At 43.9% G+C, this 18,433-nt stretch overlaps 1 protein-coding gene and 1 long non-coding RNA gene across 6 annotated transcripts in view; one reads left to right on the top strand and one right to left on the bottom strand.

The window, feature by feature from the left end:
- Window positions 1-354: 354 nt before the first annotated feature.
- Window positions 355-6,179, bottom strand: LOC136015191 (uncharacterized). The gene is made up of 3 exons (XR_010613106.1): window positions 6,144-6,179; window positions 3,385-3,719; window positions 355-2,852 (listed from the first exon to the last, which is right to left on the bottom strand). It is a non-coding gene; the product is annotated as an uncharacterized LOC136015191 (long non-coding RNA).
- HMGA2 (high mobility group AT-hook 2) overlaps window positions 5,806-18,433 on the top strand; it is a 122,756-nt gene continuing 110,128 nt past the window's right edge. For 4 of the 5 annotated variants that reach the window (XM_065680712.1, XM_065680539.1, XM_065680368.1 and 1 more), the window contains exons 1-3: window positions 5,806-7,574; window positions 10,243-10,329; window positions 18,146-18,196. In XM_065680712.1, the coding sequence (XP_065536784.1) occupies window positions 7,464-7,574; window positions 10,243-10,329; window positions 18,146-18,196 (249 nt within the window). In that variant the 5' untranslated portion in view covers window positions 5,806-7,463. The remainder of the gene's footprint in view (window positions 7,575-10,242; window positions 10,330-18,145; window positions 18,197-18,433) is intronic. The other variant, XM_065680450.1, reaches the window with a different exon arrangement.

The following is an 18,433-nucleotide window of genomic DNA, read 5'->3' as shown; positions in this document are numbered from 1 at the left end:
CTCATTTCATTTTGTCCTGGGAGAGGCATTTCTTAGTTAAATCCTCATGAGCTCTGCCCGTACATTGTGACACTGAGTAAAATAGGGTGTTTTTCTTTTGGTTATATAGTCTTTTGGTTGATTTGTCAAATGAAGCTTTTCCCCCTAGATCACTAACATGTTCTACATGCCTACGTTCTCTGTATGGTCTTCAGCAGGTAATGAGATTTTTGTGTAATGAGTAAGGACTTTCAACTGCTGCCTTAGTTTCATCTTCATGTAACTGTAATGTCAATTAACACATTGTATGGCTCAGTTGGAAGGATCAGCATTTAGGACAGAAGTAAAAATGAGGAAATGTGATGACAATAAATCTGATCTTTAAAATTATATAGCAATGAAAGGTGAATGAGTCATTTTATTACTAGAATATACATAGAGTAGTGTATAGGGGTCAGAAGTATTATTTACCACACATACAAGGTAATGCACTAGAGGTATGTAATTTCACTGCTGGCTATTTTTATCACTTCTATGTTATCAGTTCACAAATCACTTATGGAATTAATATACCCTGATTTCTCTTTCCAAACAATTATAGGCACCCTGCCTCGCTTCCAACACATATGCATGTTCTCTCTCACACACACACACAAAGGATTCTATAACAACAGGACCATTATAGAGAATGATCTAAAACATGTGGACTGCAGCCAATATTTAGATATGGTATAGTAAATTCTGGAAGGTATAAAAAGGAAATAACTGAACTCATTGCAGAGAAAAATGAGCCAGTCTTAAGTACTTTTAATCAGAGTTTCATATGAAAACATATTCGAGATACTGACCCTAATATCGAAGAGAAAAGGGGCTAAGAGAGATGAGAAATCCGGTTCCACTGGGATTTGGGATGGGAGTTGTTTAGCATTTTCACCAGAACCTTTCAGGAGATTAATTCAAACCATTTAAGCAAGTACATAAGTATGTTTACCAAGAGGCAGGCTCCTTGTGTGACAGCTGTGACCTGAGAACTTTGTCATGCATCCCCATAGCAAAATCTGAGCTAAAGGGGTATTCACTACATTCCTCCTTCCTTCCACAGGCTGCTGTCGCACCTGCTTTGCAGCAGCTCAGTTACCCTGCCTACTCCCTCAGTTTGTCCAAAGGGATCCCTGGGAGAGAGAAACAGCCACAGTAGCAGTATCAGAGATGAAGAAAGAGCGAGCCAGTTGTTTTCCCCTTTCTCAAAATACCCAGCTGTATCCAAGTTTCTGCCCAATCTGGTTTTGCTCAACATCCCAGCACCCTGAGCTGAGCTCTGCAGCTCACCCCCACTGCTGGGAGGCTGTGGACAGCATCTCCTCTGTGTCTGCCCCTGGGCAGGTAGAGCCTCTGTAGATATCTGTAGGCAAATGCAGTTGTCCACCATTCTGCATATACCTGTGTTCTGTATCTGCATAAAATGCTGTGCCTGAATTGAAGCCTGCTTGTCATTAATCAAGGGCTTTAGAGAGCTGGAGTTTTTCACTGAGGGTTTTGCTGAGTCTGGACTTCAATATTTTCACACTTGCAAGCTGCACTGAAAAAAACCCTGCCTGCCGTCATCTGCCTGATAAATAGTTGTTCAGAAGTATAATAAATGCAAAACAACACTTCCTTGTTCTAGTTTTGGACGTGGATGTGGGAGAAGGACAGAGAGTGGCATTTTGTAAGTATTAGCCTTACTCAGCAAGAGGTGAAACACCCATCTGACCAGCCTGTTTCATAACTGCTTCCTAAAGCACATGGAAACAAGTGGGACTGATTCTGCCAACTGTGCTCATTCAATATAGAAGTTTACTCCACCAAAAGTCAGCTTGAGTCTTCACAGTGTTGCTCTGAGTAACTAAGGTTTTTCTTGTTAGCATCAAAAAAAGCAAACGTGCTGGTGAACAAGAATCTCCAGGCATAAACCAAAGAACTAGAGCTGCATTGTGAAATTAAAAATAAAAACCAAATCACAAAGTTTCCACGAGTGAAAGGGCAAATTTTGTTGTGAATGAATGAATGTATGACTCCATGAAAAGACACCACCAGCCAACTGGCTCTTCCCCAATGCATCTTCAAGTCCGGAGCTAGTGAGAGCTAATGAGCAGAGGCAGTCACTTATGGAGGTGAGAGGAACACCAGTTTGCTGAGATGAAGTCTACTGAGTATTTCATGCAGAAATACAAAAGGTACCTCCTGGACTGAAAGGACTGTAAGAAAACTCTGATTATGAAGGTGACAGCCTAGCTGCATAGCTGTTGAGGTGCAGCAGAAGCGTGCTTTGGCCCATAAGGTGGCTATGTTGCATTTTTAGCCTGTTTTTAAGTTGGAGAATTGTTACCAAAATAATCCCACATGGGCTGATTCCACTGCAGCTGCACCAGGGTTAGCAACAATAGGAGCCTTAGTATAGACAGCTTTCGGCTCCAGCAGCCGTTTTCAGCGCTGTATCAGTTAACCCTGCTCTGAGGAGGGTTAATTGACACAGTACTGCAAATGGCTGACGAGATGAAAACTCATATATTATGACTCCCAACATCCTTAACAATTGTGCAGCTGCATTCATATTAGCAATGGTGGGAATTTGGAGGAGGGAAGAAAATTCCCCAGTACAGATGAGGCCTGAGAGTGAGCCTTAATGTTCTTGTCTGGGTCTTGTTTGTCAGCCGCAGTCATGCTTCCCTAAAGCATTCTCCCAGCCATCTGCAGATTACCGATCAGGAAGCAGCAGCCGCTGTTTGTTCTACCAGTTGGATGAAAAGAAATGAGCAGAAGAGTGGCGATTCATCCTGGCCCATCTGATAGGTGTGCTCAAGATTCTTCGTCCTGCTCTTCTCCTCCTCTCTCTTGTATCCCCAGAGAGAGTCCATGCAAAAAGAACCATGGAAAACAAAAGTTAACGTTTCCCACAAATACAGACAATGTGTGCAAAATGTACGTCTCCTGAGAGGACTGGCTTTCTAGAACAGAGCATCAAGATTCCCAGTTCCTTGAGTACCCATTGCAGCCTTTGACTACGTAAGTATCTTTAGCTACTCCGGTTGGCAAAAAAAGTGAAATTTCCAACCAGTACGTGACCCTTATAGACATGGTTGGCCAAAAAAGTGAAATTCTCAACCAGTATGTGACCCTTATAGACATGGTTGGCCAAAAAAGTGAAATTCCCAACCAGTATGTGACCCTTATAGACATGGTAGCTTCTAGCACTGGAGGGGTCTCTAAGGAGCTCTCTAAGTGACTTGTGAGCTCCATGAAGAACTGAGGAAATGGACAAAAATTGCCCTGAATTTTACCATCTGCTCTCCCATCCCTGGCCTGAGACATCTTTCAAAGTCACACACCACTGGTGTTCCCCCTGGGCCAGGGCCTTAAACTCACCATATTATCCCTTTTGAGCAGATTGCTTTCCATGAGAACCGGGGTGGAGAAAACACGGTGAGCAGGCACTGTAAAGTCGGTGACATGCCTCCTATCACGGACTGCATTGCAGACCTTCAAGGAAAAGTAGCAGCTTGGAAAAAACCTAAATATTCTCTCTTTGTGTAGTGCACTAACAGTTGAGACCATCTGAGCTCCCAGACTTCCACAGGTGGGAGTTAGATATAGTTACGTATGGGTTACGTTAGGTTGCTCTCCACAGGGGACATCTCCTTAGGATGGTGCGTAGCATGAGCCTGTTGATTTACACGCTGTGATTCTTCTGCATCTGCAGGCTTTTGAGAAAGGAGATAGATGAAGAAGTGAACAAGGACAGGGGGTACCTTGCTGCTATTCAGAATCTCCAAGGCCTATTTAACCTGTGATTTTCTGGCTTTTTAGAAGATACTCTGCTGCAACCTGGAGCTCTGTCGTCTTCTGATGCAAACATTATTGCTGCTGTTAAACCGCACAATTTAATAAGATCCCTTCTGGGGACAGAGGCCATTTAACCCTCTACAAGTCACCACACTGACTACAGAATAACAAATGTCTTCTTTATAAGTGTTCTGGGTTAGGTGACAAAATCTCCATCTTATTTTTCACTCTCATCTTAGAATCATAGAATAGTTAGGCTTGGAAAGGACCTTAAGATCTTCTTAATCTTATAGGAAATTCCTCTAATTTCTTTGGAAATTTTGAGTTTGTAGGCTCATGGAGAGTGGAAACCAGGCCTTATTTTATATTTATAATTTTTTTCCTACCCTATTATGAATGCTTCCAGAAAGGAAAAAAGAAAAAAAAAAAAGGACTGACAAGTAATACTTCTGTTGATAGAGCAAAGCTTCAATCTCAGGCCAAGGCTAGTGGAAAGTAGGTCATCTCTACTCCAGTAACTTTGACGGATTGTCTTCAATGAATTATGCAGTTATATTCACTGGTGTTTGCACTGGACCATAATCCATACTGTCAGGGGATGGATTGCAACAGCGGAAGGACCAGTTACCACATCTCTTTTGGGAAGGAATCTGTAACAAACCCAAGAACTGTTTCTGGCTTCTCAGCTTACACCAGCCTCTTGAGGAAGTCAGGCTTTCTGGGTTCTGGATGTCATGGTCCTTACCTGTGTACTCTGGATATAAATGATGTAAGAACAAGTTTTTGGATTAGTCTAGACAGGCTTGTATCCCCAGAGCTGCCATCAGGAATACCATACTGGTTTATAATCTAAGAACTTCTGGTTAAGGAGGGAACCAAGACAGTTTCAAATAAGGAAAAGACCAAGAATCATTCAGATCTCTGATACTAATTGCTGTTGTGATAGTGAATCTGTAGGCAGACATCCCTAGAAAGACCCAAACTATTGTGCAGGGCACAGTGCAAGCTCCAAGTCTTTTTCTTATCCAGACAGCTTTCAAAGAGTGATTTTAGGAGCACTGCTGCCATGTGAAGATTATTTGCTTGCGGCTGTATGTAAAGAATCTTCATACTATGGTATTGTTAGTAGAACTACTCAAGGGAAGACTAATGGAACTATTATTAGCCCATGTAGGATGAATTTGTGGAACGGGAATTTTGGAGCTACATGCTTTTAGCAACTGAATGTAGCACTTTCTTCAAAGAAATGGATACGTGAATATGCTTCAAAAAGATTAATGGATGTTATAAAAGTTACTTGCTGCAAAGCTTAGCAGACTTTACAATCTCCACTTGGAATCCAGATCTCATACAGCAGCTTCATCTTTTGATGTACAGAATGGATGTAGGGCTCTGTGGATTTCTTCATGGTGTGATGGAAACTGAGTATTTTACAAAGTATAGTTGGAACTACAAGCCTTTCCTGATAGCTGTGAGATTTAACAGGTGGACTGTGTCCATCTTCCAGAGCTGGTTGCTTTTGGAGATGGGAGGGGAGCAGGCTTTGGGAGGCTTGTGATTGGATTAAGAACACTTTGGGAATATTTTCAGACTTAAGAAGTGTTCTAGGATTACTCTTTCTCTAGCCCATCTGTCCGCAGTGTACGCTTCCTAGTCCACAGAAAATAACTCAGCTGTTTCCTCAGCACAGTCCTTGCTCATCAATGGTTGCGTGTGTTTGACTGGAGTAACTTTTTGCCTGATTATGTTTATTTATCTGTAGACAGCTAAGAATTTATAAGGTATCGCGACACTTAGATGTATCTAGATAGCCAGTACAAGCAGCATTGCAGCGGTATCTCTGCCCTCTTCAGCATTATATATGAAAATGTAACTTACTTTCTTACTTTCCTCCCCCCCCCCCCCCCCAAGAGCTCTCTTGCGTTTGTCCACCCCCGAGGATGTGAGGAGTAGCTCTCTCTCAGTCAAAGCTCAAGACCTTGAGCGAGGTGTGGCACGGGGGGAAATGCCGAAGTCGCACATGGAGCCCAGGTGCGAGCGTTTTCTTTGGGGGACGCACAGAAATCGGGGTCCTCCGCGGCCTTTGTGGCGATCTGCGTGTGCCACAGTGAACGGGCGCCGAACCGCGGCTTGCACGGCAGAGGACCAGACGCCAAACGAGGGAGAAGGCAGTGCGGGACACGCTACTTGGGGAGCTGGGGAAGGTCTGTAGAGCGCAGCCCAGCCGCGCTCATGGGGACAATGCCGGGGCAGGGCTCTCCAGGAGAGGTCATTCCAGCGCCTGTCACCGTCGCGGCAGGAAAGCTCCGACCCGCCGCCGGCTTACACCGCCCACATCTTACCCAGGCGGCCGCCGTCCCTGGAGGCGCCGAACTCGCCGCACCGTGCGCCGCCGGCAGCGCGGCCCCGCACCGGCAGCACCACCCCGGCGGCGGAGGAAGGGGCCGCGCTGCCGGCGGCTGCCCGCGGCCGGAACGCGAGCGGCGCACGGCGGGCCCGTCCCGTCCCGTCCCGTTCCCGGTGCAAGGACGGCCCCGGCACGGCCGCCTTTGTTCCGCTCGGTGGCGGGGCCCCCACGTGCAGCGGCGGCGGGGCGGGGATGTGTGCGGGGCGGGGGGCGCCGAGCCCGCGCTCTCCCCCGCCGGGCGCTGCGCGGTGCTGCGCGGGGCGCAGGGACCCCGGCCTGGCCCTTTAAACCTGCCGCGGCGGCGGGGCCGTGCCGGTGCGGGACACGTGAGGCGGCCGCGGCGTGCTGCGGCGGCGCTCCCCGGCTGCCGTGCTGCTCGTGTTTGCTCTGGCCGGCCGCCAGCCCCCGCTCGCTGCGTTTTCGGTTTTTCGTTCTGCCTCCTCCTCCTTTCCCCCCGCATCCTCCCCTCTCCCTTCGCACAGCCCCTCCTGGTTTTTCCACCCGCGGGTAAAGGTGGATTTTCTTTTCTTTTCCTTTCTTTTTTTTTAACCCTCATCCTAGTTGAGTCCGTGGGCAGGACTCGCATAATAATATTTCCAGTCGCAGCAGCTCCCATCACAGACACGAACCCAGCACCGCCCCCCCCTTCCCCCCCCCCCCCCCCTTCCCCAATCTCCCAAATCGTTTTATTATTTTTTAAATGATCGCTCTTTTTGCCCGCTGCTGCCGAAATCCCGGTCTTCCCAGCGTGCATGCTTCTGGCAGGACCGCGCAGTGTTCTCAGTCCGTTTTCAGTGTGTCTTATCTTAATTTGTCCTGATCCGATCTAAGCGCGATAGCCACCACTTGCTCTCAATTTGTAGGATCTTTCTTCCCCTTCTTGGTTTGCTCCCGACTACCCTCGGAGTGTTTCCCTCTCTTCTTGCATTTCCAGGGTTGCAATTTACTCTGCCTTTTCTTCTTCTATTTTTTTTTCTTTTAAACCTCCCCTTTTTTGAATTGCTTCATGTTACTTACTAACCATTCCTAAATTGTAAGAGAGATTCATTCCCCCTCCTCTTCCACCACCACCAGCACCACTACCACCATCACCTCCTCCTCCTCCTCCTCCCCTTCTCTTCTCCTTTTTGGCAGCACCAGGACGTCCGGTGTGGTGGTGGCAGCGAGCAGCAAAAGCAGCAAGAGCTCGTTTTGATTCCCCCCCTTCCAAGGTGCTTTGGAGAGACTGGTTTAAGGCTGAGCAGCAGAAGTCACGATGAGTGCACAAGGTGAGGGACCCGGTCAGCCTTCCACTGCTGCCCAGGAGCAACCTGCAACCGCAGAGCCTCAGAAGAGAGGACGAGGCAGACCCAGGAAGCAACCACAAGTCAGTATCGCATAGATACGTAGAGCCGCAGATCTCTAGGCATGTTATAGGCATGTACATGTATTATGCTGCAAGCGAAGGAGTCCCGGAGCCGGGGCGGGGGGCTTTGTTGTGCGCTGCTTCCCGGCGAGGCGGTGCAGAGGCGTAGCGAGGGGCTCCGCCGGCCGCCCCGGCGGGGGGACCCCGGGAGCGGCGGGAGCTGCGGCGGGCGGCCGAGCCACCGCGCTGCCTCGGGACTTTCACTATTGTGCACGGAGCGAGCTGGGGCTTTTCAATGTAAATGGGGAACATGGAGCAGCGCGGCTCCGACCAACCAGCGCTCGCTGGGTCATTTCGAGCTGATTTTGAAATTGCGAAAGCGAGGAGCGGGGAACCGGGGCTCTCCTGGCTCCCTCCTCTCCCGGCCCTTGCAGTGTCTGTGTGCGTGCGTGTGTGTGTGTGCGCGTGTGTGTGCGTGTGCGCCTGTGTCGGGTCCCACCGGGGCTGCTGCCGCCTCCGATCTTGACCAGCCCAGCCCCTGACTGCCCCTAGATGCTGGGGTTGGGGGAGAGGAGGGTGTCGAGAAAGTCGCATAGGTTTTTTAGCCCTTTTTTTTCTTTCTCCCCTGCCGCCCCCCCCCCCCCCCCCACCTCCCCCCTCACCCCGTCATCGTGTGCAGAGAGGTGCCCCTTTTGCCGATGGAGGTGGGGGGAGGTAGCCGGAGGGGGCTTGCCCTGCATTTGCAACACCTATTGCCTTTGCTTCGTCGCCTTCCCAAGCAGGTCGAGCCGAGGGGCACCGTTCCCGGGTCTCGACGCGGGGAGCGGAGCCCCGCTTCCTCCCCCCCCCCCGCACCCCCAGCCGCGAAGGGGACGCGCCGGGCTCCTATTTTTGACTTGCAAGACCTGAATCCGCGCTAAGTTTGCCAGACCCGTGCATTATCTCCACCGCACCCCCTCCCTCCCTTCCTTTCCTCTCCTCTCCTCTCCCCTCCCCGAGTGCCATTGTCGCCGCAACGCCTGGAGGTGCGGAGCCGCTCTCAGCCTCGCCGCCGGGTCGGGAGCCCGGGAGCCCCGCAGCCCCTCCGCGGGCGCCGCCGAGGGGGGATCTTCGGTTGCGCCGGCAGCGCGGGGTCGTTCGCAGCCCTTTCCATGCTTCCCTCGGAAGTCACGACTGGGAAGTAGCGCTGCCCGGGGAGCTCATTTTTTTAAAGCGAGCTTCCGTGGGCTTTAAAACTGTTGACTCCCATTCATTTAGCATCAGCCCGCTGCCCCGGGAGCCTGCGAGGGTCTCGGCAAACACGTCGGGAGCTGAACAGCAGAGCCCCGAGCAGGGGAGAAACCCAGCTGCTTTGCTCCCCCTTCTTTCCCAGCCATGTGCTGCTGCAAATCGCATAGAAAGTACTACTTTTTGGAAAAGCATGAAAGCGGAGCCTAAGGTTTTCCCGCTCAGCCCTCCTCAGTGACACTTAATTCACCGGAGCGGCTCCGGGCTCTGCCCCCGGTCCCACTTCACCCCCCGGGCTCCCTCGTCCAGCCCCAGCCCCAGCCCCAACGTTGCGAGCTCCCGCCGGGGCTTCCTATTTTATTATTACTATTATTACTCCCCCCCCCCCCCTTTTTTTTTCCTCCTATAGCGTTTGGATGTATGGAAGAGAACGAAAAGCGCGTCCCCTTAAGCGTGCTCAGCCCAGCTGTGCAGTGCCTGCGGGGCCCGCCACTGAGGGCTGGAGCAGTTGGGGAAGTCACCTCGCCAGCCTTCCCTCAACCTACCCGGGAATTCAAAAAGCTGAAGGGTTTTAAGCTGGTTTAAGTTAACAAACTGCATTTAATTAGTTTTACCACATCCTGTAATCTGAATGAAATGTATAATATTTAAGGCAAAAAGAGTTTTATAGTGTTTATGATTCACTGAATAAATATTTGGAATCCGAACTCTTAGTAATTCATACCCATTTTTAAGGGCTGGTTATTTACTGTCAGGCAGAGGAACTAGTTAAGAAACAGCTAAAATAGTAAGTGTTCCTGTCGAGTCATTTCAGAGTTGGGGTTTTGTTTCAGATACTTTCCTTTGTCGAGTTATTTCGGCTTGCTAGTGCTCTGTTTGAAGAAACTTCTACATTTGCATTTTAGTACAACTCAATTATGCTTAGAATAGGTGTGAATATAATGCTGACTGCAGGACAACAGAAAAAAAAAACAAACAAAATATTTGTGCCCTGGAGAAAGAAAATAGTCTAAGCTTACTTTACAGTTCTCTAGTAGTTAACTTTTTTCCCCAAAAAAAGAAAGTTTGTCCTAGAAACTGCATATAATTGTATCTTGCTATAGTGAAATGCAGTTGAAATTAAATGGCTAAACATTAGTTGCTGAATAATCATTCCTACATGAGGGAAATCATAGCCATCAGATTCTAACACTGTTGTTTTCTTCTGTAACTTACGTGCTAGCATAAGCAAACATTTCAACGTTTTTATGCAATTACAAGGGAAGTTAAGCTCTTTTGTTGTGCAAAAGATATTTTTTCTTTACCTCGAGTTGTTTATTTTTTCATGTTGCATTTTAAGTATTGTTATTTATTTATACTGTTAATCCACATGTTTTAAGTAATGTCTCAGTTACAGTTTATCCTCTAGATGTTCTGGGTTAGCTGTAGCCTTTGCCACAATAGCATGTTTTCCTGTATTTAGGAACCAACTGGTGAACCATCTCCTAAAAGACCAAGAGGAAGACCCAAAGGAAGCAAAAACAAGAGTCCCTCTAAAGCAGCTCAGAAGGTGAGATTGTTAAAGAGAGATCCTAATGCTGTTTTCTCATTAACTGGTAGCAAAAAATCCAGTCCTTTAGACTGCGACCTGTGCAGTCGGAATCTTTGTAATAATAGAAGCTGCATAATGCACATCTTTTGCATTTTTAAGGTCAGTATTAACATGCTGCATGGAGACCCTAGGTACAGACCCTAGGCTTGCTTTCTGAATAGTGTGCCTATTAGGGAAATAACATAATGCATTTGATATATTTACTGAGATCTCCTGTATCTACGAAGAAAATCAACATTAAAGATACTGTTTTCTCAATCAGGGTTTTTGAAAGAGGAAGATTAATTTCTTGTCCATTTGCAGTTGTTACTACTCCAGACCAAATCTGTATATTAAAGCTAAGTGTTTTGTCAAACATAGGTTAATTAGAAGTAAATCCAATTATGTGTTGATGGAAATAAGTGCATATATTGAAATTTACAGCTTTAAAATGTGATGGTAAAGTGTGAATTACAGTAAAAGCTTGCTATATCTGTTCAGGAGTCATTTTCAGAGACTTTTACTTGAAGTGCTCTTAGTCTTTTGAACCACTGCCTCTGCTTGGTGATGGGAGCAAACTTTTATTCTGGTGGTTCTGCATGCATTTAGCTATAGGAGAAGCTCCCTGAAGTCACAGCATTTAGTGCATGGACTTTACATCACAAATACAACGTGAAACTGTGGCTTAATTTTACTTGAATTGGAGGAAGCTCAGCATTAGAAAATTATGAAGGCAAATAAGATCTTTCTGTAGGCATTATTTTAGAGAAGGCAAATGGTGTTTAAGCTCGAAAACAAATATAGGGATTTTGTTTATGTTGATGGTTACACAGCAGTTAGCACTAATTTACAGGTACTAAATTGGAAACAAAAGCTTATGAAATCTGGTAGTGAACTGTATTGCTTAAGTATATCAGTATCTTTTAAGTAGATCTGTGACAAAAAAGGTGTGGGGAAGGTATTTGTGGTCTCATGTAATTATGGTTCACTCTTCAGTATGCCTGTGGTACTGACCATATTAAGTTTGATAATTCTCAGTGTTATAAATTGCTATAGTAAGTGCTGGTAAATACTAAATCATTAGAGGGGGACTGTAGTTTCATGCCTGTTTTAAGTGTTTTCAACATTTATTTGAGGAACGTTTTCCAACTCTTTAAATTTAAAATTGTTTTTTACTTGCTGAGCTGGAAAAACCCCAGTTATTCTGTCAAGAAGTTCATGAATTAGTAAAAAATGCTTTACAGGTTAAGTATTTAAAATATATCAAAGTCATTCTGCAACCTACTGAGCTTAAAATGTTGATTTTTTTTTTCTTTACATAATAAAAAAGTTCCTCAGTTTCAATTTTAAATAGTTTAAATTTCACTCCTCAAAGGAGAGAAAGCAGATTTTTATTAGTCTAGCAAATCCAAATGTGAGCTTTAGTATTTTAAATATTACTCTTAGGAGTGTTGGCTTTCCTAGGAGAAATATTTGTAGTAAGATTAAATTTTAGAGTAATTCATAGAAGTGTGTTTTAAAAAGATCTTTCTAAAAGAAATATTAGCATTATTTCATTTATATGAGTGATTTGGAAATCAGTATAAATGGAAAATAACTTAAAAACATTCACTTACATGTATGTCAAATCAAGAGCTTTATAGATTATTCTGGTGCATATAGTCGTTGGGGTTTGTTTAATATAATTTATGAACTGAGCAATTTCATTGTTACATTTTGATTTTCAGAATGAATCAAATTACTGCTGTAGTTAAAGCGAACTTCTCTGGTGCTGATAATGTTAAAAAATCACCAAAGACCACCTGTCTTTTTTTATCATTAAAAAACCCCCTTGGAGAGGTGTGTAATTACAAGACTGACTTGTTTGTAGGTTTATAGATAAAGTATATAAATGTTTGATAAATCCTCTAAAACATAAACCACTTATAAAGCCTGACTAGAAGAAAGTCACTGAGATCACATTTCAAATAAATATTTTAGCTCTTTTTCCAAATTGATAATTAACCTTTTCTAAAATGGTTCAGCTTCTCAATAGGCATCTCAAAGTGCTTTTTATGTTATATTAATTCTGATAGTTTTTCTAACAGTAATAGGAATGGAAAGGGTTTGGCACTGTGAGAAAGCATCATTTGGCGGTGAGGGTATCACCTTTTATAAGAGTGAGCTGTATGTTTCATTTTGTGGTAAACATATTTACACATCCATATGCATACATGAATTTATTTAAGGCTTCCTACAGCCTGCCTCAACTCTCAGAAAGCAAGCTGGTTAACTTAGCTTAAGCCCCTCTACATGTGAACCTGGGTACTATACATGCAACTGGAATCTAATGGAATTTCTAAAGAATAGTGTGTGCCCTGGTTGTTTCAAAGGGAGCTCATTGAAATGTATTAGAGTGTTCACAACATGTAAGATAAACGTTGGCCAGGAGAACCCACCGAGCAGCCATGAGAAGGCACTCATGATTAATTGATTGGGTGTTCTCTTGCAAACCATTACACATCACAATTAAAAATGTATTGCACAAACTGGCAGTGAGTTAAAAATACTCCAGAACTGAGGCTTGGTTTTGGTACACTTCAAAAAGGAAATGCTGTTAAATCAGTTGACATACAGTTTACCCTGGAATCCTGGTTGCGTTGTGTGTTTTAAATTCCTTGGTTCGTGGGATTTTTTTATTTTATTTATTTTTTTTTTTTAGTTTTAATTTATTTATTTAATTTTTATTTTTTTTTTTGGTCGCTTTCAGAGCTTGTGTTTGGTCTTAGTAAACTGGCCTTGGGGCATCTGAAAACAAACTGCGCTTGTTAGGAAATTAGCAATGTGAAACTTGACAATGCATACAGAATGTTGCAAGACCAACTGGACAGCTAATAATGTGGCAATTACTCTAATTTTAGGTAATAGGCATTTTTTTTAAAAGCCTCACACATGCCTGACTTGTTAGAAAGTGGACACAAAAGGTAACCTGCATTTTATAGAAAACTGAACCATTTCCCAATTGCTTAATTTTTGCAAACAGAAGGAACACGACGTGTTAGCGGATGAGAAGAGATAGACACAAAAAGGCTCCTGATCATCTTGTACTTGATTCCCCACAATTAGGCTGTTACTGAAGTGGGTGTCTTTAAACAAATCAGAATGTTATTCATTCAAAATGTTTGTTAAAAATTAGCAAAAAAGCGAAGATTCCCCTTTTATTCCCTAATGAATGACTAGTTTTGCAGGAAGATCTTAGCAGGGATGTTCCTTTTTAGTTTCCTGGGTGTTCTGTGGTTGAGCTTTATTTGTTAAGCTCAGCTGTGTTCCCAGCCCATTGCATTTCCCTTAAGCATTCAAGGGCTTTTCTTTGTTTAGCTCCTGTAGTTGGGCTTGACAAAAATACTGTATAGGCATAAATACTCTTCTGTTTGGAAGGAGGAAACACAACTGTGAGGTTAAAGAAAAAGGAGTAGTAGCTACTATGTGTTTATCTTGAAAGAAAATGTCAAGGGATATCCCAGGAATATCCAAAAGTAAACTCTTTGGTGAAATTCACCTTCAGTTAAAATATTTGGAGTTTTGTTGTAGTTATTGATGTAATGAAATTCACTGAAAACACCTATGGATCTTGAAATACCATCTTCTGAAAACCAGGCTTTGTGGTACTGTTGTGTGACTGAACTTACTACTGTCTCTACATTACATGGCCAGAGTTTGGTATGTAGAAAGGCATGTCCCCGAGTTAAGCAGTCCAAAGGTAAAACAAGAGTGCATGTGACCAGGACTCTGCCCTAAATTGGTTCATGAAAATCTATTTGACTTCTCCATGCTTCATTCATTCTCACCAGTGCTGGTCATTACAGGCTTAAAGGGAAAACAAGACCAGATTTATCAGGTGATTTCAGCATGGTGATTGTACCTGAAAAATAAGACCTCAAAATCAGGCATTTTGAGCAAGATAGGAGAAGCAGAAGACTGACTCCTGTTTAGAATTAAAATGAGTAAAACAGGACATGGGAAGCGTGATATTTTTGTATTCAGGCAATGCCTAGCCCATTTTTTAACAAAATAACTCTTTTTTTAGGAGAGGGACACATTCCTGGGAAAGGTCTTTTGACACAGTGATCTTTCTCCTGAGACCTCTCAGTTATTTCACCTGATTTACAGCTCTGACACGTTTTATCTGAGGTCTCCAGCAGATCATTTTGCAAAGTGGATAGAGTTCTTCAAATTTGGATTCTGTTGCGTTTGAGATCTTCTTTGGCAACAGACAGATGACCAAAGTGCGCTTTATAGCTGCTCAATTATTTATACTTGTCTTGTTAATTGCTTTCTGTAGTACAGCCCCAGTTTCTGTCTGGGCACAACGCGTTTATGCAACAAGGAGGTAGAGATGATGGGCAGTCAGATCTGTTTGGAAGCAGGGTTTGATGGCCCTGTGGTTCAGGGCTTAGGTGAATTGCAAATCGGCCTGGGGACTGTTAGCTGATTCCAGGCAGCAGTGACTGGAATGGCCATCTTCCTCACCTGAGGCAAAAACCACCCCCATTTTCCATATAGATCATGCACTTAAAAACAAGTAAGTCCAATTCTGTTCCTAAAGTGTGACGTAGCGAAAATAACGTATTCATATGATTATTTATGAGGAATGTCATGATTTTTCATGAAACTTGTTTTGTGTTAGATAACATTCCCGACCCTCCTCTGAGTGTGATGATTTCGTGTCTAAGCTGTACAGAACAAGATCATACCTCATAATGTAGCACCAAATGTTAAGAAAGCTCTGACCAAACACATCTCAATTTTAGACAGTGCTTTAAAGGATGAAGGCAGCAGCTTCCTTCCTGATGAAGCAGGTACCAGCTGCTGCGTGTAGGGTGGCTGGGAACATGTGCATCTTACTCCCCGGATGAGATCCGTGTTACTTCTGGGTGGCTTGGAGCTCTCTCTGGATTTGTTCCTAGCTTCAGAGGCAACACTTCAATTAAAGCAAAGAGGCAACAGACCGGCATGTTTCTGATTATGCAAATACCTGTTTCAGAGGAAAGCGAATGCTTTGGCACTTACGTGTTCTTTTTCTTATTAATTAGTTTAAAATTATGTGGAGGAACATTGAATTACTCGTCTGATACGCAATAAAACCTTTCTTCAGGTGCTCAGATTAAAAGGCAGTCTTGTGCTCTGCTGGAGAAAACATAAACTGTGTTTGCAAAATGCAAACCAAAAAATATCCAGAGGGAGTTAGAATATTTTCCTAAGCTTCATGTCTTCATCATCACTACTGGACTTCCACTACTCCTTCTGGTTGTTCCAGAAGCGTTTTGTCTTTCTTTTCCCTTGGAATGGAGATAAAAAACTTCACTTTGGAAGTTCTTGTCCTTCGTTTTCTGCAGTTTAGACTGTGGAAACCTTCCTATTTACTTACAGAATGGCTCTGTACCAAAACATTGTCTCTGGCATGCCTTGCTGTTTGCTCAGCTCACCTCTGGGAAAGATTTGGTTTTGATAAGAACCGTGGAAATGTTTTTCTTCTAACATGAGGTGGAAATCATATACAGCAGGAATATAGTGCCTTTCAATCTGAAAGGTCCCCAAGCACTTGACAAACTGATATCCAAACTAGCCAGCAGGAACACTAGCCACTTCTGACAGGCCCTTCCTCGGGGGTAAAGCGCAGCCCTGTTTGTGGCAAGCGGCCACGCTGTGTGACAGTTTATGGCAGGAAGCAAAGATTAGTTACTCAAAGAAGTCTCTCATGTTCTCTTTCCCATCAAAATGGATTATATGCTGCTGTTAGTGTCAGGTTTGTAGGAACTTTAATTATAAGACCAAAGTAGTTTCCATTTTCATAAAGTTAATTGTTTTTCATAGAGTTTTGGAACAGGGTCTTTCCTTCAAATGCATTAAAATACAGAAGAAAATAAAGGGTGTTTGTGCTTCAATAGTACATCAGGTGTTGGTTTGTTAAGAACGATTTTAACCTGTAATTATTGTTAAGAACAATATCTTCAGTTTTTACCCAGTGTTTTGTGTAGTAAACATAAATGGAGGGGGCTACAGCTTGTCAAAACTAAGCCACATCTTTTTTCGCATCTTTCAGGTTATCAAGTATAAAGAAATGAACACTTTAAAAGGAAACAAAACTCTGAAATAGACAGCTACAGGATATAGTAAATGCCCTTTAACAAGTATTCTCATAAGAGGGTTTCGCCTTACATGTAACACCGGTATAAACGATTAAAGAGCAGGTTTACTCTTTTAACAAGTCTGAGTGATAATTTTGCCCTTTAGGAGTGTGAATTTTATTTTTCACAGCTTTCTCCTTACTGAGATATTTATTTCAAACGAGTTGCATTTAACTCGCAGGGCAGGTTTTTTGTGGAGCTTCCTCCACAACTTCTTCAGCTCAGGTTCTCTTTTAGAGGAATCCGATTTACACAGCATTAGGTTACAGTATATGTTACCGAGATTGACCAGCAAGTGATTCATTTAATGACACAGTTGATTTCTAAGGGAAAATCAAATACACATACAATTAACTGGGAAAAAACCAATTCATGGAAATGTGACAGCGCATTCACAAGAATGTGTGCTGAAAGTCTTTATTCTCAGGGATTTTGTATGTGGCAAGTCCTGCCTTCAGTAATGCTGGTAGCAAAATCCTCATCACCCTCTGTAGGACAGGATTATTTACCTGATGAGGAGTGTGGATGGCTAGAACCTATCTAGAGAAAATAACCTGCAGTTCTAATTTTAAAGCCTGCATTTTAGTGTAGCGCATAAGACATAGTATTCAGAGTGTCACACAGTTGGTTAATGAAAGAGTCTATAAGAGAATCTATATTTCGTTTGCCTTGAGCTCCAGGACCAATTGCTGGGCTTATATAAATATAGCTGTCACTTCTAGGGCACCTTCCATGCTGCTTCTTTAAACCTGGGAAGAGAAGGTGTGTTTTGGACCAGGAAAGCTTTACTTGCAGCTTAAGGATGTGCTTTTATCTGGAAAACTTCACATGAAGTAGAGAAGTTATTTCCCAATACAAACACACATGTTCATGGTAATAGTCTGTCCAAATCCATTTCATGCATGAACATCATGAGACTAAAAGAAGGAATTGTGGCTTCTATAATGTGCTTTGTTCAGGCTTGAAAGGGGCTGTATTTTTAATTTAGTGACTGTGTGTGTATATAGATGTTTTAGGTTTGTTTTCAGCTTTCTGATGCTTAGGAAGTGTTTTGCTGATGTAGTGCATCACAATTGATTGAAATAACCAGAGACTATACTTTCCACTGTACATAGTAGTGGTGCTTTCGAAAATGTCCCCATCCTCGTCTCTCGTGTTTAAAATACTGAAAGGAGGAAGGAGGATGCTGGAATAAATTTCTGACAGCCTGTGCAAGACCAGACTTGGTGTTACTGGGGATTCTCAGGTTCCCAAACTGCCCTGCGCTCCCCTCCACAGTCTGCATGCCCCATGGCTGGCCCGGGCTGGGGCACCCCAGACTATGCTGAGCAGCTGGATATGCATGGGCATGCTCCTCTGTGCCCCTGGACATGGGGTGGATTAGGACCAGGAGCACCCTTGGTGCAGGGTGCAGGTGAGGCATTCCCTGGCCACTCTGGCTAGGAAATGTCAGGAAAACCAACATAATCACTATGTTGAATATTATCCCACCCATAGAGCAGGAGGGGCCTTGGTGCCACCCAAGAGAGAGAACTGTGGCTAATGTTACAGGAAAGGAGTTCCTAGTTACTGAGGCTGTTAAATAATGCTGAGGTATAAAATATGTTGTGTTTCTTCTCCATTTACAGAAAGCAGAAGCCACTGGTGAAAAGCGACCTAGAGGCCGGCCCAGAAAATGGGTAGGTATTTCACTTCCAATCATTTGATTTATTTGCTGTGTTACAAAGCATGTTATAAAGTCCGTTCTTTTAGAGCACAATTATTTTGGCTTAATTTGTAAGAAAGAGCGTCCATGTTCTATGCCTGTTTGTTCTGGTGGATTGACTAAAGAGTTAAGATAACAGAGAAGTTAACCATAGCTTTCTACCTTTAGACCCTGGTAGTTTGCTCAAGGCACTTTACTTTTAAATGTTTGC

Source organism: Lathamus discolor, chromosome 1 (assembly GCF_037157495.1).
Source record: "Lathamus discolor isolate bLatDis1 chromosome 1, bLatDis1.hap1, whole genome shotgun sequence".
In the NCBI taxonomy this organism is placed as follows: Eukaryota; Metazoa; Chordata; class Aves; order Psittaciformes; family Psittacidae; genus Lathamus; species Lathamus discolor.
Note: the sequence above shows the minus strand (reverse complement) of the source record. Positions and strands in the feature narration are given on the sequence as shown.